We start from the raw sequence: 25,740 nt of genomic DNA, 5'->3' as shown, positions 1-25,740 counted from the left end.
GGGAGAGAGAGACAGAGACAGAGGGAGAGAGAGAGACAGAGACAGAGAGAGACAGAGACAGAGAGACAGAGACAGGGAGAGAGAGAGGGAGAGAGAGAGGGAGAGAGAGAGAGAGAGACAGAGAGAGACAGAGAGAGACAAAGAGAGACAGAGAGAGACAGAGAGAGAGACAGAGGGAGACAGAGCGCAGGTGAAGGAGACCCACCTGAGGTGAGGACACAGTCGATGTCTCTGCTCTCCAGGACGCTGTTGTAGAACTCCTCTCTCACCGCCTCCAGCTTCTTATCGAAGCAGGGAGCCACCACCACGTGGTACACCTGGTCTAGGGTCAGCTTCTGAGAACCACACAGGCACACACACACGCACACAGACACACACACATACACACACACAGATAAGATAAACGTTCAGACAATTTTATCTGCAGTGTTTAACTTGTCCACCCTGTCTTCTCTCCAGTAGTTGTGTTTCATTGGCTTGACCTCGCTATTACATACAAGTTACATACATGAGCTATTTGCTATTTGAAAGACCTTCTGCTAGCATATCAGCCCAATATAGCTCTCAGGTCTTCTGCTAGCATATCAGCCCAATAGAGCTCTCAGGTCTTCTGCTAGCATATCAGCCCAATAGAGCTCTCAGGTCTTCTGACGCTGGTTTTCTCTGTGTACCACATGTACAAAAGAAGAGATCTGGTGAGGCTGCATTCTCATTTTATGCACCCAGATTGTGGAATGCACTGGCAGTTTACATTAGGGATGCAACCTCAGCATATGTTCAAGTCAAGACTAAAAACCCATCTTTCTAATATTGCCTTTAAATGCCAAAATAATTAAATTATGATTATAATTTAAGTAGAGTGAAGTAGGTGTCTCAGGAGTCAAAGTCAAAGTCAAAAGTCACTTTATTGTCCATTGACTGGGAAATGTGTTTTGGGCACGTTAGAACACGGACAGAAGACAACCCTGACTCAGACAAGAGTAGAAGTAAAACGATGAGTAAAATCTATCCAACATTCATCTGGTGCTGTTTAAAAGTTTAACTGAAACCGGAATAAAATCATTTTTAAAACATGTTTAATCTAGAGCGGGGGACTCTGAACCTCCTCCCAGAGGGCAGCAGTTCAAACTCTGCATGGAGGACATGAGCGGGATTTGTGAGAATTCTATTAGCCTGCCTTATAGTAGCCTGTTCAAAAATCGACTGCACAGATGAGTGACCTTTCACCCCTATGACCTTCCACCAGTCTGCATCAGCCGGAGGAGCAGCTATGTGTGTTCTGAGCAGAGAGGCGAGTTCTAACAGGTGAACACTGTGGTTCAGTTGTGTGAGGTGAGTTGTTATAACACATGACCAGCTGTTATAACACATGACCAGCTGTTATAACACATGACCAGCTGACCTGCTGGGAGTCTTTGACCAACGATCCCATGATCGTCTGAGCGGACCCTAACCCTAACCCTAACCCTAACCCTGACCCAAACCCTAACCCTAACCCAAACCCTAACCCTGACCCATGACTGACCTGCTGTGAGGTGAAGTAGTCTTTGACCAGCGATCCCATGATGCTCTGGGGGGAGCGGGCGGTGCAGATGTGAGGCGTGACCAGACTGCCCAGCACACGCTCCGCATACCGGATCCAGCCTGCACACACACGCACACGCACGCACGCACGTACACAGACGCACATGCATATGCACACACACACATACACACACACACACACACACACACACACACACAGACACACAGACACACACACACACGGAAAAAAACATACGCATGGGTAAATATCCAACATACTGGTCTCATGCCCAAAACATTTATGTATTAAATTCTGAATTCCACTCGTCGTAGTAGTAGTAGTAGTAGTAGTAGGGTCATAGTTCTGCATTTCATGACTTCCTTACTTTCTTCTAAACACACGGTTAGAAAGTAAGAGAGGATGCAAGACAGTGACAGAGAGTGTGTGTGCTGCAGAGAGAGAGAGTGTGTGAGCTGCAGAGAGAGAGAGAGAGAGAGTGTGTGCTGCAGAGAGAGAGAGAGTGTGAGCTGCAGAGAGAGAGAGAGAGAGTGTGTGAGCTGCAGAGAGAGAGAGAGTGTGTGTGCTGCAGAGAGAGAGAGAGAGAGTGTGTGAGCTGCAGAGAGAGAGAGAGAGTGTGTGAGCTGCAGAGAGAGAGAGAGAGAGTGTGAGCTGCAGAGAGAGAGAGAGTGTGTGTGCTGCAGAGAGAGAGAGAGTGTGTGTGCTGCAGAGAGAGAGAGAGAGTGTGTGCTGCAGAGAGAGAGAGAGAGAGTGTGAGCTGCAGAGAGAGAGAGAGAGAGTGTGTGTGCTGCAGAGAGAGAGAGAGAGAGTGTGAGCTGCAGAGAGAGAGAGAGAGAGTGTGTGAGCTGCAGAGAGAGAGAGAGAGAGTGTGTGTGCTGCAGAGAGAGAGTGTGTGAGCTGCAGAGAGAGAGAGAGTGTGTGTGCTGCAGAGAGAGAGTGTGTGAGCTGCAGAGAGAGAGAGGGAGAGAGTGTGAGCTGCAGAGAGAGAGAGAGTGTGTGTGCTGCAGAGAGAGAGAGAGTGTGAGCTGCAGAGAGAGAGAGGGAGAGAGTGTGAGCTGCAGAGAGAGAGAGAGTGTGTGTGCTGCAGAGAGAGAGAGAGAGAGTGTGTGAGCTGCAGAGAGAGAGAGAGAGAGAGAGAGCTGCAGAGAGAGAGAGAGTGTGTGCTGCAGAGAGAGAGAGTGTGTGTGCTGCAGAGAGAGAGAGAGAGAGTGTGTGAGCTGCAGAGAGAGAGAGTGTGTGAGCTGCAGAGAGAGAGAGAGAGAGAGAGAGAGAGAGTGTGAGCTGCAGAGAGAGAGAGTGTGTGAGCTGCAGAGAGAGAGAGAGAGTGTGTGTGCTGCAGAGAGAGAGAGTGTGTGAGCTGCAGAGAGAGAGAGAGAGAGAGTGTGAGCTGCAGAGAGAGAGAGAGTGTGTGAGCTGCAGAGAGAGAGAGAGAGAGAGTGTGTGCTGCAGAGAGAGAGAGTGTGTGAGCTGCAGAGAGAGAGAGAGAGAGAGTGTGAGCTGCAGAGAGAGAGAGTGTGTGAGCTGCAGAGAGAGAGAGAGAGAGAGTGTGAGCTGCAGAGAGAGAGAGAGTGTGTGAGCTGCAGAGAGAGAGAGAGAGAGTGTGTGAGCTGCAGAGAGAGAGAGAGTGTGAGCTGCAGAGAGAGAGAGAGTGTGTGAGCTGCAGAGAGAGAGAGAGTGTGTGTGCTGCAGAGAGAGAGAGAGAGAGAGTGTGTGAGCTGCAGAGAGAGAGAGAGAGAGTGTGTGTGCTGCAGAGAGAGAGAGAGAGAGAGTGTGAGCTGCAGAGAGAGAGAGTGTGTGTGCTGCAGAGAGAGAGAGAGAGAGTGTGTGAGCTGTAGAGAGAGAGAGTGTGTGTGCTGCAGAGAGAGAGAGAGAGAGTGTGTGAGCTGTAGAGAGAGAGAGTGTGTGAGCTGCAGAGAGAGAGAGGGAGTGTGTGAGCTGTAGAGAGAGAGAGTGTGTGAGCTGCAGAGAGAGAGAGAGAGAGAGTGTGTGTGCTGCAGAGAGAGAGAGAGAGAGAGTGTGAGCTGCAGAGAGAGAGAGAGAGAGAGAGAGAGAGTGTGTGTGAGCTGCAGAGAGAGAGAGATGTTACATTTGGACCTTTACGACAGTCTGGACTTTACTACAGTGCAGTGTTCTGTTTTGTGTTATGACGACTTACGTTATGTTGTTAGCACGTTGTTCATTAAATTGAGTAAGCTCCGACTTGAGCTCCGAGTTTCAGTGTCTGTTGTTAAACATAACATTTGGCGACGAGGATGGCTGATTGTTCTCTGCCACCACCCTCTCCTTTCCTAGCAGTCCTGGCAGAACCACCGATTCCGTGGAACCGCTGGATTTCCTCCGAGACATATATCCAAGATATACAAGAGGAAATGTGCGCTGCTGCGACACTGTTTAGAGGCAGAGGGTCAGTGCGTGTTCGGAACTCTCGGCACTGCGGCGAAATACACAGACACTGTGGAACTATTGAAGCAACACTTCGCCCCTCCACAAAGCGCTCTTCTCCGCCGCGTAATATTCAGACGAAGACACCAACGTACAGGTGAGACAGTGACACAGTACGTGGCTGATCTGCGGGGTTTGGCGAGCTTATGCAAGTTCTGGACATTACAGAACGAAATGATAAGAGACCAACTCATCTTACACACGAACTGTGACAAGATTAGGGAAAAACTGTTACTGGAAAATAATGAACTTACATTAGCAGCAGCTCTGAACATAGCGGTCCAGGTTGAAACAGCCTTGGAATGTGCAGTACGTTTTTCAGCCTCTCCCAGCTCACGGGCACCGGCCGAGTCAGTGGACGCGCACAGCCTACAGGTGCCCCTCCTCCACGTGAGTGCAGCCAGCGGCGGGGAGAGCATTTTACTGGCCTCTCGGTCACACGACCAGCCACACCAGCCGTGTGGGAATTGTGGCTCTTCTGCACATAATTCAAGAGCTCAGACATGCCCAGCCCATGGTAAAACCTGCTCCAACTGCGGGAAACTAAACCATTTTCACAAAGTCTGTAGGTCTGCCCCAGTTAGAGCTTCCCAGTCACCTACCACAATCATCCATAATGTCAGCTCAGGACGAGCGCCATTCAAAACATGCTCATTGATGGTTGGTGATGTCACTCTGCCGCTCCTCCTAGACACTGGAGCCACACTGTCCCCCTTCTGAACTTGACGACCGATACACAGTTTTTCTCCCATGTGCCCCTGGGGTTGCCCTCCACCACCCTGCGTGGCTATGCCAACTCTGAGATTGACATTGTGGGCTCTTTTCAGCTGCCTTTGAAGTACGGGGAGAGGACACTGCCGGCCTTCAGGTTCAATGTAGCACGCCACGGGACCAACCTGCTAGACCTCGACCTGTTCAACGCCCTCAGTTTCACCCTGCTAGACACAGCTGGCTCAGAGATTCACACCGTTTCCATCCCCTGGCAGCAACAGTGTCCTGCGCTGTTCAGCGGTGTGGGCTGCCTCGACACTTTTGCCCACCAGCCTCTGTTAGATCCTACAGTGATGCCTGTTATACAGCCCCTCCGCCGCTCCCCCCTGGCTCTCCGCGATGACATCTCTTCTCAACTACAGAGCATGCTCGATAGCGACATCATTGAGCAGGTGAATGCATCGCCTTGGATCTCCAACCTGGTGGTGGCGAAGAAGAAGTCTGCGGGGCTGCGCATCTGCGTGGATCTGAGAGCGGTAAACAAGGCCATCATCCCCGACAAATACCCCGTTCTACGGGTCCAGCGTGTTCTCTAAACTGGACCTCCGTCAGGGTTACCTCCAAGTGCCACTACACCCCGAGAGCCGCACCCTCACAGCGTTCATCACTCAGGGAGTTTTCACAGAGAGTTTTCCGCTACAAAAGCATGGCTTTTGGCTTAAGCTCCGCCCCCAACTGCTTCCAAAAGATCATGGCCTCCATCTTCGCTGGGATTCCAGGTGTGGCCATCTATCTTGATGACATCGTGGTTCACAGGGCCACCGTCGAGAGCCACGACGAGCGTCTCCACAGTGTGTTCAGTGCATTGGCCAAGCATCACCTCACACTGTGTCTTCGCCGCCTCAGCCATTGACTTCATGGGGTTCCGTCTCTCAGCTGATGGCACGTACCCGCTGCACTCGAACACCGAGGCCATCCATCATGTCCCGGAGCCCACCACAGCCGCTCAGGTGGCCTCCTTCTTAGGCATGACTGCGTACTACCTCCGTTTCCTGCCACAGTACTTGGCCACAACCGCACCACTGCGGAAGCTGCTGAAGCATGACGAGCCCTGGCTCTGGACGTCTGCCTGCTTAGACAGCCCCACGGAACAGAAGTACTCGGTGGGGGAGCGGGAGGCCCTAGGGGCATGTGGGCATGTGAGCGCTGGCACATGTACCTCTATGGACGTTTATTCACACTGAGGACAGACCACCAGGCCCTCACCACCCTCCTGGCCACGTCTGGCACCGGTCACAAGCCGCTCCGCCTCCACCGTTGGGCCGACCGCCTGCAGCAGTACAATTATCGGCTACAGTTCATGCCAGGCCGAGACAACGTGGTAGCCGACTTGCTATCACGCTCAATCCCCAGCCCACCCACAGCCTCAACCTTGACCCCCGGACGGGACCAGGCTGAACATGGCCTCGTCCAGCTCCTCCACACACTCCTTCAGGAGACGGTGTCGCTGAAAGAGCTCCGGGACGCCTCAGCCGATGACCCCATCCTCTCTACACTCTCGACCTACATCACGCAGGGGTCACTTACTCCAGGATCAGGGAGGAGTTGTCGGTTTGGAATGACACTGCACTGTGGTCCCAGGTGTCCTTCGGGCGCGTATCATTGCTATGGTGCACGAGGGTCACCTGGGCATAGTCAGGCTCAAACAGCGCTGTCGTGATGTTGTGTGGTGGCCAGGCATCGACAGGGAACTCGAAACCCTTGTCAAGGACTGCACTGCCTGTCTCCTTAGTGGTAAGACCAGGGCTCCAGCCCCACCCCCGCCCATGCAGCCGTTGGACTGGCCGTCTCAACTCTGGGAGCAACTTGATATCTGCGGGGAGCTGCATGGGGTACCACATCACCAGCGTTTTCTCATTGTGACCTACGACCTCCACTCTAAGTGGCCAGAGGTGACACCTGTGGGCTCGGTCACAGCAAAGGTGCTGATCGACATTCTCAACGCTCTGTTTGCACGTTGGGGCCTGCCCAAGAGGATCACGACTGACAACGGTCCTCAAATGATTTCCCATGAACTGTCCTCCTATCTGGTGGGTAAAGGGATCCACCACATTCGCACAGCGTTCTACCACCCTGCTGCGAACGGGGGGGTGGAACGGCTGAACCAATCACAAAAAAATGGCATCAGGGTCCACCTGGCACAAGGGTGCACGCTCAACACCAGCCTCCTCCAGACGCTGTTGCATTATCGGTCCACCCGACACGCCACCACAGGAGTCTCCCCAGCCTCCTTCATGCTGGGGCGGGAGCTCCAGCTGCCTCTCGATAGGCTCCGCCCTACACTAGCTCAGCCCCCGGTCCATCCAGTTCAAGCCACAGTCACCAAACGCCAGCGCTTGATGAAGGATCGTTTCAACAGGGCCAGACGTGCTAGGCCACCTGTCATTGCTGTGACAGACTGGGTCAGGATCCGACGACCTCATCGGGACAACAAACTCCAGCCGTTTTGTTCTGACCCTGTCCAGGTCAGCAAACAGCTTGGCCCGGCCTCATTCAGGCTCGCCGACGGCACTCGCTGGCATGCTACCCGCCTGCGTAAGGTGCAGCCTCCCCCTGGCCCAGGGCTGGGTGTAGCCTCTTCCACAGTCTTGCCAGCCGCACGGTTGGATGAAGCAGCAACCCCGGCCTACCAGGCTCAGCCCCAAGGCGTGGAGCCGCCACCAGTGGCTGTGGCTGCACCAGAACCCCGTCTGGTTCGAGCACGCACCAGGCCCGAACACCTGCGTGACTTCATGACTGAGTATCACACCTAGGTTGTGTGAGGGGGGGGAAATGTTACGTCTGGACTTTTACGACAGTCTGGACTTTACTACAGTGCAGTGTTCTGTTTTGTGTTATGACGACTTCTGTTATGTTGTTAGCACGTTGTTCATTAAATTGAGTAAGCTCCGACTTGAGCTCCGAGTTTCAGTCTCCGTTATTAAACATAACAAGAGAGAGAGAGAGAGAAAGGGACAGTGAAAGATAAAGTGTGTGAGCTGCAGAGAGAGAGAGAGAGAGAGAGAGAGAGAGAGAGAGAGAGACAGAGAGAGAGACAGAGAGAGATAGATAAAGAGAGAGAGACAGAGTGAGCGAGAGAGAGAGAGACAGAGAGAGTGTGTGTGAGCTGCAGAGAGAGAGAGAGAGAGTCCTCATACAGGCTGTATCTCCAGTAGGGAGTGGTGTGACCTGCCTATCTCTCCTGACCAGAGGTGCTGTTATCTCCAAGCTTGGCCCAGCCCATAATACCACCCACAACTACATCACACACTTCTTCATGTGGCACAACACTCATATACAGCAGACAGAGAGACTTCTACTGCTCTTATACCTCTCACAACTGCTATCCAAATGACATGTTACATCATTCTACTGTCTCTCCTCCTACTAAACCAGTCATTCTACGGTCTATCCTCCTACTAGACCAGTCAGTATGATGGTTGTGTCAGTGTCAGATACTTAATCATTGTGTTAACACTAAAACAGCCTTTTTTACCTACTAAAAGATCCGCCTCTGGGGGCAAATGCTCTCTCTTTACATACACTCTTTACAAAGCTCAAGTTGCTACTTACACACAACGACCACTAGTTGGCCGCTTGTAAATCAGCCTGCTTCCTACACAGAAAAACTGCAAAATAGCTTCATACTAGCTTATCCTGGTTTTAAACATGGAAGGATACTGGGTGGTAGAACGCACATATCTAGGAAAAGTCATGAAAGGAGGGTACTGAAATTTGATGGAGTTCAAAGATATAACATTTTTCTTTCCTCCCAGGTGGCTGTTGTAGTGTAACACAAGCTAAGTGAAACCAGGGGTGTTCTCCAGGGAAGCAGGGGAGCGTGGAGGAGGTCAAACCAGGCAGGAGGAGGAGGAACAGGAGGTGTTAGGCTCACAGAGGCAAGAGGAGGAGGAGGAGGAGGAGGAAGAGGAGGAGGAGGAGGAGGAGGAGAGGAAGAGGAGGAGGAGGAGAGGGAGGAGGAAGAGGAGAGGGAGGAGGAGGAGGAGAGGGAGGAGGAAGAGGAGGAGGAAGGGGGGGGAGGAGGAGGAAGAGGAGGAGGAGGAGGAGGAAGAGGAGGAGGAGAGGGAGGAGGAGGAAGAGGAGGAGGAGGAAGGGGGGAGGAGGAGGAGGAGAGGGAGGAGGCGGAGGAAGGGGGGGAGGAGGAGGAGGAGCTTGGAGGAGGAGGAGGAGGGAGGAGGAGGGAGGAGGAGGAGGAGAGGGGGGTGGAAGGGGAGGAGGAGGAGGAAGGGGAGGGGGGGGTTATCTGGTTGTCATGGTTACCTGGACAGGAGGAGGTGAACATGGGCAGGGCGTGGTTGTCATGGTGCCGGCGGCGATACCTCTGGACGAACTCTCTCTGACTCTCCAGGATAGAGAACCCCGCCGCCAGGGTGCTGTCAAACACATAATGCACTCCTACAACACATAACACAAATAAGACCAGAATAAAAGTAAGCAAAGCTCACAGCCTTAGTTTTTAGTTTAGAAAGAGAGAGAGAGAGAGAGAGAGAGAGAGAGAGGGAGGGAGAGAGAGAGAGGGGGAGAGAGAGGAGAGAGAGAGAGAGAGAGAGAGAGGGAGAGAGAGAGGGAGAGAGGAGACAGAGAGAGTGGGAGAGAGAGAGAGGGAGAGAGAGAGAGAGAGAGGGAGAAAGAGAGAGGGAGAGAGAGAGGGGGAGTATTTAGCTACCATGATAGATGCCAAAGAGTGTACCACACACATATTCACACTGACGCATTGTGTTCTGATGATCCCTCATCCAAGAGGCACACACTCACACACTCACCCACTCACCCACTCACCCACTCACACACTCACCCACTCACACACTCACACACCCACCCACCCACCCACCCAGCCACCCTCCCCCCCACTCACCCACACTCTTGAGGAAGCCGCAGAGCTTCCCCGCGGCCTCGGGGACGTCCAGACCAAACCTGACAGAGAAGAAGGGCAGCGCCTGAGGACAGACGGACACCACCACCACCTGCTGTCTGGACACCTGCAACACACACACACACACACACACACACACACAACCATCACACCTACACTACACACACACACAACCATCACACCTACACTACACACACACACAACCATCACACCTACACTACACACACACACACAACCATCACACCTACACTACACACACACACAACCATCACACCTCTGGTGGGAACACAGGACCACACACACAACCATCACACCTACACTACACACACACACACACACACACAACCATCACACCTACACTACACACAACCATCACACTTACACTACACACACACACACACACACACACAACCATCACACCTACACTACACACACACACACAACCATCACACCTACACTACACACACACAACCATCACACCTACACTACACTACACACACACACACACACAACCATCAGACCTACACTACACACACACACACACACACACAACCATCAGACCTACACTACACACACACAACCATCACACCTACACTACACACAACCATCACACCTACACTCCACACACACACACTCACAACCATCAGACCTACACTACACATACACACACACACACACACACACACACACACAACCATCAGACCTACACTACACACACACAACCATCTCACACCTACACTACACACACACACACACACACACACACACACACAACCATCACACCTACACACACACACACACACACACACACACAACCATCACACCTACACTACACACACACACACACACACACACACACACACACACACACACACACACACACACACACACACAACCACAGTGTTTCCTCTATATGCATTTATTGGTGGCGGGCCGCCACGAATGAATTTCCTCCGCCACGAATTGATTCAGTCCACAAAAAAAAAATTAGGGCTACTCCTGATTGGTCTAAATGTGAACCGGCATGAGAACCGTGCAGACTCAACCATCCCCGCTCAGCTTCCGAAATGCTCGGGCGCCTGTGTTTTCTCCTCGCAAATAACGGGCTAAAAGTCACCGGTAGTACCATCTAAAAGATACAAAAAGCTGATCTAGCTAGCTAGGTGCACAAATAAGATATCACGTTAAATAACAGCGACAGATGGATGGATTTTTCAAGAAAAAAGATGTCCCAGACACTTCAAACATTGCTGAAGCTAGCAGTGGCTATGAGCGATACGAACCTGCATGGCTGGGTGTCGTATTGCAGGATTTAAGTTTCTCTATATATTTCGGGACGAGGAGCAGCATGGCATGGTCGGACCTTCCCAGCGGTGGCCTCGGGAACGAACGGTAAGCCTCGTTGATAGTAACGTAGCAGTGGTCTAGTATGTTAGCTCCTCTGCTGGGGCATGACACCTGTTGTTTGTAATTGGGAAGTTCTGTTGGTGTGATTAAAATCGCCGAGCACAATAACTGCTGCGTCGGGATTAGAGTTTTCCACAGAGGAGATGTAGGTAATACTTGGGACATTGCAATTGAAATTGCGTTCAAAGTAAAACACACACACACACACACACGCAAATATTGACAGTAGAGCTTGGCTTGATAGTGTATATCCCCACTGTGCTGGGTCGCCTCCACACCTGGCACCACAGAGGCCCGTTAATAAGACTGCTGTCTGTGGATTAGTTCGAAAAAAATGTGTCCAATACAACGTTGTAGTTGTTTAGTACAAATGGGTCTATAGCAGCTAGGTAACATTAGTCCTGTATCAGAGTTGTGTTGTTGGGTCTTGTAGCAGGGTTAGCTATAGCAGCTAGGTAACATTTGTCCTGTATCAGAGTTGTGTTGTTGGGTCTTGTAGCAGGGTTAGCTATAGCAGCTAGGTAACATTAGTCCTGTATCAGAGTTGTGTTGTTGGGTCTTGTAGCAGGGTTAGCTATAGCAGCTAGGTAACATTAGTCCTGTATCAGAGGTGTGTTGTTGGGTCTTGTAGCAGGGTTAGCTATAGCAGCTAGGTAACATTAGTCCTGTATCAGAGTTGTGTTGTTGGGTCTTGTACAGTTGCTCAAAATGCAGATAAGAGAAAGTATAGGCTAATATCAAACAACAATCCTAGAGATGACTAACTCAAACGTACACATAACTAAATAAAAGTAGGCCAACTAACGACAGCTACACGCCCTCAACTGGGAACATAAAGGATAAATGAATTTTGCAACCGAACGTGTCCTACAGCGACAGCTGGTCGTGCAAATGAGGATCTGGGAAGATTTTTGTAGCTTTTTTTTTTTTTTTGCCATCCTCCCTCTAGTTTGAAATTTGGTCGTTGTTTTGAGCGCGCGTTTCATGCGCGTGCACGCGAGAAAAAAAAAACGTGGACAGACCTATCCGCCACCAATGGAAAAATTCCTGGAGGAAACACTGAACCATCACACCTACACTACATACACACACACACACACACACAACCATCAGACCTACACTACACACACACACACACACACACACACACAACCATCAGACTTACAGTACACGCACACACACACACACACACACACACACACACACAACCATCAGACTTACAGTACACACACACACACACACACACACACACACACACACACACACAACCATCAGACTTACAGTTACACACTGTGACCGGGGAAGTACATTAACAGACACTGCGTCATTCACATTCAATCGGTCAGACACTTGACGCTGGTTTTGGGAGTGTTTCTGGGGATGTTTTGCCGGTGGTTATTAATATCAACACCAGCCCCGTCTGTCTGGAGAATAAACAGATGCTACAACGCCTAAAATCCATGGCTGCTATTGATTTACATCCTGACCTTCAACAGTAGGGGGTAACCACATCAGTAGTTGGGGGGGGGGGGTGTCTAGGTGTACGTTACCTTGTTGAGATCCAGAACCCGCTCCACCTCCTCCAGGTTCTGCTGAGAGATCTTCTGACTCTCCTCCTCCGACACACAGCCCTCGCACGACAGGCACGCGCTCAATAACACCTGCTGGGGGGGGGCGCTCAGCTGGATGGGAGGGGGAGAGGGGGGGAGGGAGAGAGAGAGAGAGAGGGAGAGGGAGGGAGAGAGAGAGAGAGAGAGAGAGAGAGAGAGAGAGAGAGAGAGAGAGAGAGAGAGAGAGAGAGAGAGAGAGAGAGAGAGAGAGAGAGAGAGAGAGAGAGAGAGAGAGAGAGAGAGAGAGAGAGAGAGAGAGAGAGAGAGAGAGAGAGAGAGAGAGAGAGAGAGAGAGAGAGAGAGAGAGAGAGAGAGGGGAAGAGAGGTATAGGTTTTTTGTTTATTTAAACGAACCCCCATTACTCCTCACCATAGTGAGACTATTCTTCCTAGGGTCCACATGAAAGACAGACAATCAAACATAACAACATCAATCAACAAAGGAATAATTAGTGAACAGCATTCACTTATTAAAACCAAAGAAAAATGAAATAAATCAAATATAAGAGAACAGAATTAAATTAAATAAAAAAATAAAGTAGCAGCACATTGAGAGCTGCGTTTGCTTCAACCACCATACCTGCATCCAAATAGAAGAACAAGACAGAGAGCTCACACCAGAACTACAGTGTTATCACACCAGAACTACAGTGTTATCACACCAGAACTACAGTATTATCACACCAGAACTACAGTGTTATCACACCAGAACTACAGTGTTATCACACCACAACTACAGTGTTATCACACCAGAACTACAGTGTTATCACACCAGAACTACAGTGTTATCACACCAGAACTACAGTGTTATCACACCAGAACTACAGTGTTATCACACCACAACTACAGTGTTATCACACCAGAACTACAGTGTTATCACACCAGAACTACAGTGTTATCACACCACAACTACAGTGTTATCACACCAGAACTACAGTGTTATCACACCACAACTACAGTGTTATCACACCACAACTACAGTGTTATCACACCACAACTACAGTGTTATCGTCAGGGCAAAAGTCAGACTGGGCTAAACCTTCATTTCTTTCCGGACGACAGCTTCTTTCAGTTTCTTTTTGAAGCTGGATTTATTTTCAATAAGGGTCAGATATTGGGTGATATATATTCCAGTATACCACAGCTCTATATAAACAGGACCTACCCAACAACCCTGGTCTAACCCTGCTCTAACCCTGGTCTAACCCTGGACTAACCCTGGTCTAATCCTGGTCCTAACCCTGGTCTAACCCTGGACTAACCCTGGTCTTAATCCTGGTCCTAACCCTGGTCTACCCCTGGTCTAACCCTGGTCTAATCCTGGTCTAATCCTGGTCTAACCCTGGTCTAATCCTGGTCCTAACCCTGGTCTAACCCTGGTCCTAACCCTGGTTTAACCCTGGTTCTAACCCTGGTCTAACCCTGGTCTAACCCTGGTCCTAACCCTGGTCCTATGCACCTGAATGTGTGTGTGTAATAACACAGTTATAACAAAGAGATCTAAAAACATCATCAATCGTTTCCCCTGCGAACAAAGATGTTTAAATTCATTTTTGAGAGAAAGGAAGATCAGGTGATGCATACCTCTCCGCTGGCTCCCTCCTCCTCCTCCGGGGCGCTCACCCCTTCATCACTCTGCTTCTTGTTGCACTGAAAGTTATTCATCAACCAAACAACCCTTGTAAGTCAGAGCTGACCGCTTTTTAAACATGAAAAACGATTAATAAACAACTAGGGCACATATGACCCAACAACTAACATCTTGTTCTAGTAGTAGTAGTTTGGGCATACATAGTTCACATACATCCCAGGTCCATACCTGTTTGGTGCAGTTTTCACATTTCTCCTTTCGCTTTATGTTTACTTCTGACATTTTCTTTGACACAACAGGAGATCTCTATGTACAAAACAACAACAACAACAACAACAACAACAACAACCTCAAATTCAGTGAGACATCCAGCTCTGTAGGCTTACAACCTTCAAAACAGGTCTACACACACTCTCCAAATAGGTCTACACACACTGAGTCTCCAAATAGGTCTACACACACTCTCTCCTGGGAGTTTCATGATGACTAGTGTACAGACTCAACACCAAGCGTGTGACAGAATCATGTCTCTGCCCTGCTGACATCATCAACAGTCCAATCAACATCAACCTACTTCACACACCAGCAGGTATTTATTGCCAAAGGGGATGCAGTTTATTCAAAATATACACACAAAATACATAAACTATGCCAATCAAACAGAACAATAAAGACATTTCAATCTCAAGGGAATAAACCTCCTGGTTGAATAAAGGTGAAATACGTAAATATACAAATAAAATAAATAAATAGAATGCCTTCACTCTCGTTGTCTTTGTGTGTAAACACCTTGCTTGCTTGGCAGCAGTGATGTGTATGTGTGTCTGTGTGTTGTCCTCAGATAACATGTGGCGTCTCCTACCCAGGGCCCACCCCAGGGGTTAATGACCACATCAATGCACAGATATTAATAATATTACAGTTATTACTAATATTTAATACTAAAATAAATAAAAATAACTCACCGGTTTAATCGTGTCTCCAGACAAGGTTCTCCAGACACTGTAGATGTGCGGTGCAGCAGAGAAGAGAAGAGAAGAGAGAAGAGAAGAGAAGAGAAGAGAAGAGAAGAGAAGAGAAGAGAAGAGAAGAGAAGAGAAGAGAGGAGGAGAGGAGAAGAGAAGAGAAGAGAAGAGAAGAGAAGAGAAGAGAAGAGAGGAGAAGAGAAGAGAAGAGAGGAGAAGAGAAGAGAAGAGAAGAGAAGAGAAGAGAGGAGGAGAGAAGAGAAGAGAAGAGAGGAGAGGAGAAGAGAAGAGAAGAGAAGAGAAGAGAAGAGAAGAGAAGAGAAGAGAAGAGAAGAGAAGAGAAGAGAAGAGAAGAGAAGAGAAGAGAAGAGAAGAGAAGAGAAGAGAAGAGAAGAGAAGAGAAGAGAGGAGAAGAGAAGAAAGGAGAAGAGAGGAGAGGAGAGGATGAAGGTTGAAGCTCCTCTGGAGAACTCAGTGAACTCAGCAGTGTCTCAGTTCGGGTCAGGTCATTTATTAAACCATCATAAGGCTAGGACGAGCAGTTCTACACTAACAATAGAAGCCTACAGATGTCCGGGACAACAGACGTCCATTTCTAGTGGAAGTCTGCCCGATACAGACTTAACTCTGGGGTTTCTGGGGAGTTTTCTACGACTTGGCTTCTGAATATTCGCCTCCATTGTGCCCCCGGTCAGCCCAGGGCGCATGCGTAAACCGGTGTACCGTGAATCAAACGTCACCCTACGTCATTTAACACATCTGACACTTTTATGTAAAGACATATTTTTAACACTGGAAAATAAGAAAAAGCCTTTGACCCAAGTCAGCAAAAGAAAAGTGATCAAACGGACAGAGGGAGATACATATTATGCGTTCGTCTGGCCCTGATTGTAAACATGTGCAACAATGTATCATAACCGTGTAAAGTCATGATGGGCGGGGTGTAAACGGTTAATGTCATAAGCCAATCAGCAGAGACGCAACCCGGAAGTAAGCAGCACCACCTGCTTGTGTCTCTGATGTTAACATGAAATCAACTTCCCTAAATCACAAACAATAACCGTCACTGTTGCGACGTTGTGAACAAACTGTGTATCATCTGTGTATCATCGAGGAGAAGGTTTGGAGAGCGTAAAGGTAAGAGAGAGTTCTAATTGATACATTAATAACATTCACTACTTCCTTGTGGACAAGAGGACATGTGTTGTGTTTGTTCGAGCAGATTCCCATTCAGATCAAATCAAATCGTATTTGTCTCGTAGGCTTACATCGCATACAGCCGTAATTGATATGGTGAAATACTTTGGGACCTTGCTCCTCGACCAACAACAGTCGACAACAATCAACAAATCAGTAATATATAATATAGTCATATATAGTCATATAATATAGTCATACAAAAGTGACAGTTGATTTGTTCACATCCAACGGTCATCAGTCAACTTGTGTACATATAAACCAGTGAGAAGAGAGGCAGATATGGCCCCATTCGAATACTAACACTCACCCTGTCTGCAAGAGTAAGCCTAAATGATGTCGTTTTCACCCCTCCAATCATGATAAAGAATATAATGAGGACAGGATGCATTTTGGGGGGTGTAGGAAACAAAAGGACAGGGACCACACCCAAACCTTAACATGTCATCATATCTGTCCTTTAATATGTCAAAATATGTCCTTTAATATGTCATAATATGTCCTTTAATATGTCATCATATCTGTCCTTTAATATGTCGTCATATCTGTCCTTTAACATGTCATCGTATCTGTCCTCTGTCTCCCCTGTCTCTCTGTCTCCCCTGTCTCTCTGTCTCACCTGTCCTCTGTCTGTCCTGTCTCAGATGGGGTACATGACTGTAGAGGAACACACCTTCAACCTGCTGCACCTGAAGAGATCCCCTGGGATCCGATCCTGGTCACTGCTCATTGGTACGAAGCGTGTGTGTGTGCGTGTGTGTGTGCGTGTGTGTGTGCGTATGTGTGCGTGCGTTGGTGCGTGTGTGCGAGCGTGTCTTAAAGGTCCCACATTATGAAACGTTGACTGTCAGTGCTTGGTCACCTACATGGGGGTCGCTGGTGGGCCTACTGACACACAAACTGCCAAATAAAACAACCCAGTCATTTTTTTTGTGGGCTCCATATTTCAGACTAGAACAGCCATGGCTGGAGAACTAGGAACTAGGACTATGTCAAAGCTAAGAGCTAAGTATGGAAAGTGCTCAGCTGTTGGCTGCACAGACCAGCACAAACCGCTGCGCTGGCCCCCAACCTAGGGCGACAGATGGAAATGAGCTTGCTAAATCTGATGCACCCATTTTCACCCTGGCTTCTCTAAACCAGATAAAACCTCAGAGGACAGAAGAGCTGCGGCAGCAGCCTGTAGTAGGCCTGCCTGTGAGCTAACCATTCAGATGTCTGACTGCTTCTCCAAACCGGGTCAGGGCAAAGCAGGAAGTAGTAGGAAATCTGGCATGTCGCTGGTGGAGACGCAGCAGCTCATCTGCATTTAAAGCTGAACACACTGCAACCACCCGTCTGAGACAGAGGGCTGAAGAGGCAAGGCCTCTAGATTAACATCTGAGTGGTATTTTCAGCAAACAACTTTAATGACATGTTTTGACAGACCGACCGATATTAACTTTGAAAAAGAGTATCTAATATGAGTCCTAATGACGGTGTCGTTGCACTCAGCTGGTGATTAACTCATCACATGTGGATGCTGGGCAGTTGGCTCTGTGGCAACAGGTTCTCTTTTTCGAGCACTTTCTCAACTGTTGGCAACGTGTTAGATACAGGGCGGCTGTGGCTGCAGGAGGTAGAGCCGGCATCTAATGATTGCAAGGTCGGCAGATCGGCGGTTCAAACCCCGGCTGTCCACATGTCAAGGTGATCTTGGCCAAAACAATGAACCCCAAATTGCTCCCAATGAGCGGGCCGGCCGGTGCCTTGCATGGTAGCTTGCCGCCATTGGTGTGTGAATGTGTGTGTGAATGGGTGAATGAGAGGCTGTTGTAAAGCGCTTTGGAATAAGGAGCTATATAAGTCAGTCCATTTACCATTTTCCTTCTCTTTGAGAGAGGAGAGCATTGGCGGAGGATATCGACACAGGTCTTATAGGAGTGTTCTATAGACACAGGTCTTATAGGAGTGTTCTATAGACACAGGTATTATAGGAGTGTTCTATAGACACAGGTATTATAGGAGTGTTCTATAGACAGGTCTTATAGGAGTGTTCTATAGACAGGTCTTATAGGAGTGTTCTATAGACAGGTCTTATAGGAGTGTTCTATAGACACAGGTCTTATAGGAGTGTTCTATAGACACAGGTCTTATAGGAGTGTTCTATAGACACAGGTCTTATAGGGTTGTTCTATAGACAGGTCTTATAGGAGTGTTCTATAGACACAGGTCTTATAGGAGTGTTCTATAGACACAGGTCTTATAGGAGTGTTCTATAGACAGGTCTTATAGGAGTGTTCTATAGACAGGTCTTATAGGAGTGTTCTATAGGTCTTATTAGGAGTGTTCTATAGGTCTTATAGGAGTGTTCTATAGACACAGGTCTTATAGGAGTGTTCTATAGACAGGTCTTATAGGAGTGTTCTATAGACACAGGTCTTATAGGAGTGTTCTATAGACACAGGTCTTATAGGAGTGTTCTATAGACACAGGTCTTATAGGAGTGTTCTATAGACACAGGTATTATAGGAGTGTTCTATAGACACAGGTCTTATAGGAGTGTTCTATAGACACAGGTCTTATAGGAGTGTTCTATAGACACAGGTCTTATAGGAGTGTTCTATAGACACAGGTCTTATAGGAGTGTTCTATAGACAGGTCTTATAGGAGTGTTCTATAGACACAGGTCTTATAGGAGTGTTCTATAGACACAGGTCTTATAGGAGTGTTCTATAGACACAGGTCTTATAGGAGTGTTCTATAGACACAGGTCTTATAGGAGTGTTCTATAGACACAGGTCGTATAGGAGTGTTCTATAGACACAGGTCTTATAGGAGTGTTCTATAGACACAGGTCTTATAGGAGTGTTCTATAGGTCTTATAGGAGTGTTCTATAGACACAGGTCTTATAGGAGTGTTCTATAGACACAGGTCTTATAGGAGTGTTCTATAGACACAGGTTTTATAGGAGTGTTCTATAGACACAGGTCTTATAGGAGTGTTCTATAGAGACAGGTCTTATAGGAGTGTTCTATAGACAGGTCTTATAGGAGTGTTCTATAGAGACAGGTCTTATAGGAGTGTTCTATAGACACAGGTCTTATAGGAGTGTTCTATAGACACAGGTAGGGCTGGGTTCAAAAAATCGATTTCCCGATTCTGAATCGATCTTCATTGAATGAGCGATTATCGATTCATAAATCCCGAGATCGATCTTTCTTTTATTTTTTATTTTTTTCTGCTTGCAGCTTCAACCCGCAACGAGATCTCGTGGCCAGATCTCGCGCTACAAGAATTTATCATATCTCACGCAACGACCAGGCTTAAAGGCAGATGTCTGGGTGCATTTTGTATGTAAACATTATGACAATAGAGATGAGCAGGACAAAAGCAAAGCCATATGCAAGCTGCGCGCAGTGGAGGTTACATTTAGTGGAAACAACACAAATCTACGGAACCACTTATTGAGGCATCACCCTGACGTGAAACAAACAAAAAAAGCGGATCCGAAACAAGCCTCGCTGATAAAGACGTTTGGTTGCAAATTACAATCAAATTCTCTGCGTGCCCAACTAATTACTACAGTGTCGTCAGTGTACTAGAACCACGCTACGTGTTACCGACACGCAAACAGTTGAGTGAAGTGATAGTCCCAGACATGTCCGCGCAGGTGAAACGTGACATCGCAACTTCACTCCAGCCAGCAGAGAGAGTTGCCATAACGTGTGACAGCTGGACATCCAGAGCAATGGACTCGTACCTGACAATCACTTGTCACTTTATCAGCGAGGCTTGTTTCGGATCTGCTTTTCCATGTTTCACGTCAGGCACGTCATGCCTCAATAAGTGGTTCCGTAGATTTGTGATGTTATTTTAATAATCATTGATTTTCCAATTATGTTTATTCCTGAATAAAATCTTCCAATCTCCAAAAAGTGAGAAAGCAGTAATGAAGGGCTTTAGTTTCATGGACATTATGGTTTACAATGTGTTTTTTTGTTCCCCAAAATACCCTCATCTATTGCACTATTTTCATTTGAGTTTTGCACATTTTTATTTTGTATATACAGTATATATATATATATTATGCAAATAAGCTATTTGAGACAGTCCTGAGGGATATGTGATGTCTTGTTTACCGATAGGCTATGTTTGTAGCCCCTTTATTTACACTGGCTGCAGTAAAGCACGTTAAAAAGCACTTTTTGTAGTGTCTGATTTAGCAAAATGTTGGTCAATGATGTTCATTTATGTTCCAATAAGAAGTACATTCATGTAACTGCTTTGGAGTCAATTCTTAATGTAAACATTGATATGTTTAACAATGCTACATGTTATAGGGTTCCTTGAACCATTTACTGGATGCAGAACGATGCAAATACAACACAAAATTTATGGACAGTGTGTACGCCGATAATATGCAAGGAATTTTTCCTGGATACATGGTGTACAGGTTTTTGCCCTTGCTTGCTTGCTTTGTGCCGGTGGTCCTGGCCTCCCCTGGGGGACCGCTGGGTACTGGTAAGCAAACTGGCTAGTAGTCGCTCTATTGGTAGAGGGCTGCAAGGGAATTTTTCCTGGCTACATAGTATACAGGTTTTTTACTTTTGCCTGCTCGCGGCTCTGTCAGTATTGATTGATTGATTGACTGATTGACTGAACATTTTCATTGTGTGAAGCGCATTGAGTTGCATCTTGTAAGAAATGCGCTATACAAATAAAATTTGATTTGATTTGATTTGATTTATAGCATTAGTTCTGAGAACCTCTTCATATTCAAGGAAAATTGATATTGTAACTAAATCGAATCGAATCGAATCGTGAATCGAATCGAATCGAATCGGGAGCTGTGAATCGGAATCGAATCGTTTTGCGAAATCAGTGGCGATACCCAGCCCTAGACACAGGTATTATAGGAGTGTTCTATAGACACAGGTATTATAGGAGTGTTCTATAGACAGGTCTTATAGGAGTGTTCTATAGACACAGGTCTTATGGGGTTGTTATATAGAGACATGAAGTGACTCTTCTCTGGTTTCAGGTATCGCGTCGATCGGCCTGGCCGCTGCGTACTACAGCTCAGGTATGACACCATAAACACCATAAACAGCTCAGGTATGACACCATAAACACCATAAACAGCGTTTACAGTCATCATGACCAAACACAACATACATTGCATGTCTCTCACTCTATTATTATGATAATGATTATATGAATTCAGGGTTCTCACAGGTCCTTGACATGCTTGAAAGTTTGTGAATTTCCGAAAAATAAAAATCAGGTCTTCAAAGTTTTGGAAAATAGACATGGGTCATTGAAAGTGCTTGAATTCTCTCTCTCTCTCTCTCTCTCTCTCTCTCTCTCTCTCTCTCTCTCTCTCTCTCTCTCTCTCTCTCTCTCAAAAATGTTTTAAAAATATTTAAAAATGTTTTACTTAGCCCGTCAACTAGTAAAGAAGTCTCTGTGTTGCTTAACTTGACTCATATTACACAATATATTGTTTTGCTGTGGTAGAGAAGGCAAGAGACCATCTAGTGTTCACACATTCAAGAAGGTGTGGGAACCCTGCTAATGTTGTTCCCCGTCTCCTCTCTGCAGACAGTGTGCTGTGGAAGCTGTTCTATGTGACTGGCTGTCTGTTCGTGGCGATGCAGAACATGGAGGAATGGGAGGAGGCCGTTTTCAACAAGTCCACCAACGCCATCGAGCTGACCACCTTCAGCCTGTACGCCCTCATCCTGACCATGTGGAGGAAAGGTCACGACAAAGGTGAGAGGTCAGGAATGTCACTGTTCCTTCAACGTCGCTAAAGAAAAATCCAGGCTTATTCTTTCTGAGCGGGGCAGTCCCACTCATATTTGTTTTTCTTAATTTTTATTGGACAGATATAGTGAAAAAGACAGGAAAGTAGGGAGAGAGGGCATGTCAGCAGGGCACAGGCCGGATTCGAACCCATGCCGACATGGGCATTTACATTTTTGGCATTTAGCAGACGCCTTATTCCAAAGCGACTTACAATCAATACATTTGAATACTAAGCAAGTGAATCATCAATCCACCAGTTGTAGCAGGAAGAGTAATCCAGCTCAGGCCCGGGGCCATTGATAGAAGGAAAAACCTTCTTCTATCACCTTCTTCTAAACCTTTTTTTTCTTTTCTTTTTTTTACACTGGAGAAACAGAGAAACAGTACAAGGGGGGCAATAGAAGTTTTTAGGGACTCAGTAGAGGGGAAAGCGGGTGTCTTTAGGAGACGCAGTGCTGAGGGGCAGAAGATGTCTCAGGAGGAGCAGTTAAGGTGTAACCTGAAGAGATGGGTCTTCAGTCTACGACGGAAGATGGGTAGTGACTCTGCAGTTCTGACAGCCGTGGGAAGCTCATTCCACCAGCGGGGAGCCAGTGTTGTGAAGAGACGTGATCGGGCAGCACGTCTGCTGTGTAGAGGTGGTGGGGTCAGTCGGCCAGCCGAGGTGGAGGAGCGGAGTGAGCGGGCTGGAGTTTGGGGGGTTACCATTTCCTTCAGGTAGGCAGGGGCTGTCCCTTTAGCTGCCTGGTATGCAAGCACCAGGGTCTTGAATCTGATGCGAGCTGCTATCGGGAGCCAGTGCAGGGTGCGAAGGAGAGGGGTGACATGAGAGTATTTGTGGAGGTTGAATAATAATGTGTGCATAATGTGTGCATTGTAGACCGCAGTGCTAGACCACTGGACCACCCCAGGACACATCCAGGCTTATTCTGATTGGTCTCACCAGACTTAGACAGAAATAAGCCTGGATTTTCCTTTAGCGACGTGGGTGGAACACCCCCCCTCTGGACAGCTCCAGGGTGTGCATGTTCATGTTCCAGCCCAGCATTAACACGTTGACTAACTAATTAGATTAGACTTCTGCTGGAACAAAGACCAGCATGCACTAGTTCTCCAGGACCCAGATGGACACCTCAAGTACGAGATTGACACGTTCTGATGCTTTGGTCCTCATGTCGGGATCTGATGTAAGGATCTGACTTTCCCTTCGAAAGATGTGAATACATTTCCGCGTTGTTGAAAATCAACGACACACATCGCTAGTCAACTAACACAGCTTGTTTTGTGAGCCTGCTAACAATGTAAAGTAGCAGTGGGGATTACTCACCCAATCCATTGCATTGTTGCAGTATTTTGGCTCGACTAAGTACAGACTGAAGCAGAGCCTATACCCCAGGGCCATCCAGGCCCTGAACACAGCAAAGACCTAGGTTCTGGGCCCTGGACAGTCTGGACGGATTGATGGCAGCTGCTGGATTGAAAAATCAGGTGTAGTGCTGAGGCACAAATGTGTACATTTCAAGCCTGCAAACTGCGACACTTTAAATTAATGTGCAATAACACTACGTGCAATATGACAACCCTAGTCGTTTTATCTGTACAGTATAGTATAGTGGATAGTGTACATAGCCTTTATTTATGTAAACCAGCTCCTTTCCCTTCTTTTTTTCTTTTCTTTTTTTTTTCTTTCCTAGCACCAGGGGAGCCACCCCTCCCAAATTTCGTTGTTTGGTACCTGTACTATAGCAATGACAATAAAGACCATTCATTCATTCAAGTAAAGTTTATTTTTATAGCACCCATCCCAGACCAGGGGTCACAAAGTGCTTTACATATATAAAAACATAATAAAAGAGCAAAAGTAATAGCAGGTTAAAAGAAATAGGTAAACAAGTTAAAATAATAATAAGAAACAAATAACAAGTGTACAACAAATAATAACAGGACGCAGAAAGACAGGCTTTTGGGGTTAGCCAAAAGCCTGTCTGTACAGGACAGTCTTCAGTTGTTTTTTAAAAGCTTCAACCGAGACCGCTGATCTAAGATCCAAGGGCAGAGCGTTCCAAAGCCTGGGAGCCATGGTTTGGAATGCTCCATCACCATTGGTTTTTAATCTAACAAACCCTGGTCAGAGGACCTGAGAGACCTGCTGGGGCTGTAAGGACGCAGAGAGTTTGTGTTCTGATTCTCCACAATGTTGAACTAGAACGTGTCACACATTCACACCACAACCCTATCTGACCTCGTCCTGACCTCCTGTGTTCCAGTGGTGTTGGACATGAGGCACCTGCGTGACGTGTGTGTCCAGGAGGAGAAGGTGCGTTACCTGGGGAGGGGCTACCTGCTGGTGCTGAGGCTGGCCACCGGGTTCTCCTACCCCCTCACACAGAGCGCCACGCTGGGGGGCCGCAGGTAAGACCCTGTGGGGGGGGGGGCGCGGGGGGCCACAGGATTCTCTCCCAACTGTCTCTCTGTCTCTCTCTCTCTTTCTCCCTCCCTCTCTCTCTCCCTTGCTCTCTCCCTCCCTCTCTCTCTCTCCCTCTCTCTCTCCCTCTCCCTCTCCCTCTCTCTCTCCCTCTCCCTCTCCCTCCCTTCCTCCCTCCCTCCACCTCCCTCTCCCTCCCTTCCTCCCTCCCTCTCCCCCTCCCCCTCTCTCCCTCTGTCTCTTTCTCTCTCTGTCTCCCTCCCTCTCTCTCTCCCTCTCCCTCCCTTCCTCCCTCCACCTCCCTTCCTCCCCCTCCCTCTCCCTCCCTTCCTCCCCCTCCCTCCCTCTCCCTCCCTCCCCCTCCCTCCCTCTCCCTCCCTCCCCCTCCCTCCCTCTCCCTCCCTCCCCCTCCCTCCCTCTCTCTCCCTCTGTCTCTTTCTCTCTCCCTCCCCCTCTCTCTCTCTCTTTCTCTCTCTGTCTCCCTCTCTCTCCCTCTTTCCCTCTGTCCCTCCCTTCCTCCCTCCCTCCCTCCCTCCCTCTCCCTCCCTCCCTCCCTCCCTCCCTCTCCCTCCCTAATTTGAGTTTTTCTTGTTTTTAATGTTTGTAATTTTGTTTCTTTTTGTAGATTAGCTTGTCTTTTTCTGAAAGGTGAATAAAGAAAACAGTTAAACCTCTCTCACCCTCCCTCCCTCTCTCCCTCCCTCCCTCAGTGACGTGGAGGCCGTAGCTGCGTTGGTGAAGCGTTACCTGGGTCTGGAGGAGCTGCAGCGCCGCTGGGAAAAGGAGGAGGAGGAGGAGGCAGCGAGAGAGGAAGAGGAGGAGGAGGGAGATGACCACAGCAGCAACTCAGAGGAAGACGGGGAGGGGGAGGAGGAGGAAGTTGTTACTCTCAGGGATCTTCAACCATGTGTGGCGTAATTGCTGTTGTTGTGTTGTAAACGTGCTACAGGGAGAGGGGGGGGGGGAGGGAGGCGGGGAGGCTCGTTCAGCCACACAGGCAGAGCCACAGTCATTAGAGACAGTAAGAGCATAATTATGATTTGCTGTAATTGTCAGGACAAGGGGGGCTGAGCTGGGTTCCACTTAATTACCTGAGCCTGCCTGCGTGTGTTCTCTCTCTCCCCC

The 25,740-nt window shown here is 48.1% G+C and overlaps 2 protein-coding genes across 2 annotated transcripts in view; one reads left to right on the top strand and one right to left on the bottom strand.

Annotated features, from left to right (window-relative positions):
• narf (nuclear prelamin A recognition factor) overlaps nucleotides 1-15,265 on the bottom strand; it is a gene marked incomplete at its 3' end in the record, with an annotated part of 22,566 nt that extends 7,301 nt beyond the window's left edge. Inside the window, 8 exon segments of the mRNA XM_080542591.1 lie at nucleotides 206-335; nucleotides 1,526-1,644; nucleotides 9,017-9,151; nucleotides 9,612-9,735; nucleotides 12,587-12,718; nucleotides 14,231-14,296; nucleotides 14,466-14,543; nucleotides 15,203-15,265. Of these exon segments, the coding sequence (XP_080398717.1) occupies nucleotides 206-335; nucleotides 1,526-1,644; nucleotides 9,017-9,151; nucleotides 9,612-9,735; nucleotides 12,587-12,718; nucleotides 14,231-14,296; nucleotides 14,466-14,519 (760 nt within the window). The 5' untranslated portion in view covers nucleotides 14,520-14,543; nucleotides 15,203-15,265.
• A 958-nt stretch (nucleotides 15,266-16,223) lies between these two features.
• On the top strand, nucleotides 16,224-25,533 carry cybc1 (cytochrome b-245 chaperone 1; the record flags this gene model as incomplete). The annotated part of the gene is made up of 6 exons (XM_080542569.1): nucleotides 16,224-16,339; nucleotides 17,044-17,131; nucleotides 21,424-21,465; nucleotides 21,984-22,154; nucleotides 24,458-24,602; nucleotides 25,326-25,533. The coding sequence occupies exons 2-6, from the start codon at nucleotides 17,044-17,046 to the stop codon at nucleotides 25,531-25,533; spliced, it is 654 nt and encodes a 217-aa protein (XP_080398695.1). The 5' UTR covers nucleotides 16,224-16,339.
• Nucleotides 25,534-25,740: the final 207 nt, after the last annotated feature.

Source organism: Nansenia antarctica (assembly GCF_963989245.1).
Source record: "Nansenia antarctica genome assembly, chromosome: 11".
NCBI classification, from domain to species: domain Eukaryota; kingdom Metazoa; phylum Chordata; class Actinopteri; order Argentiniformes; family Microstomatidae; genus Nansenia; species Nansenia antarctica.
Note: the sequence above shows the minus strand (reverse complement) of the source record. Positions and strands in the feature narration are given on the sequence as shown.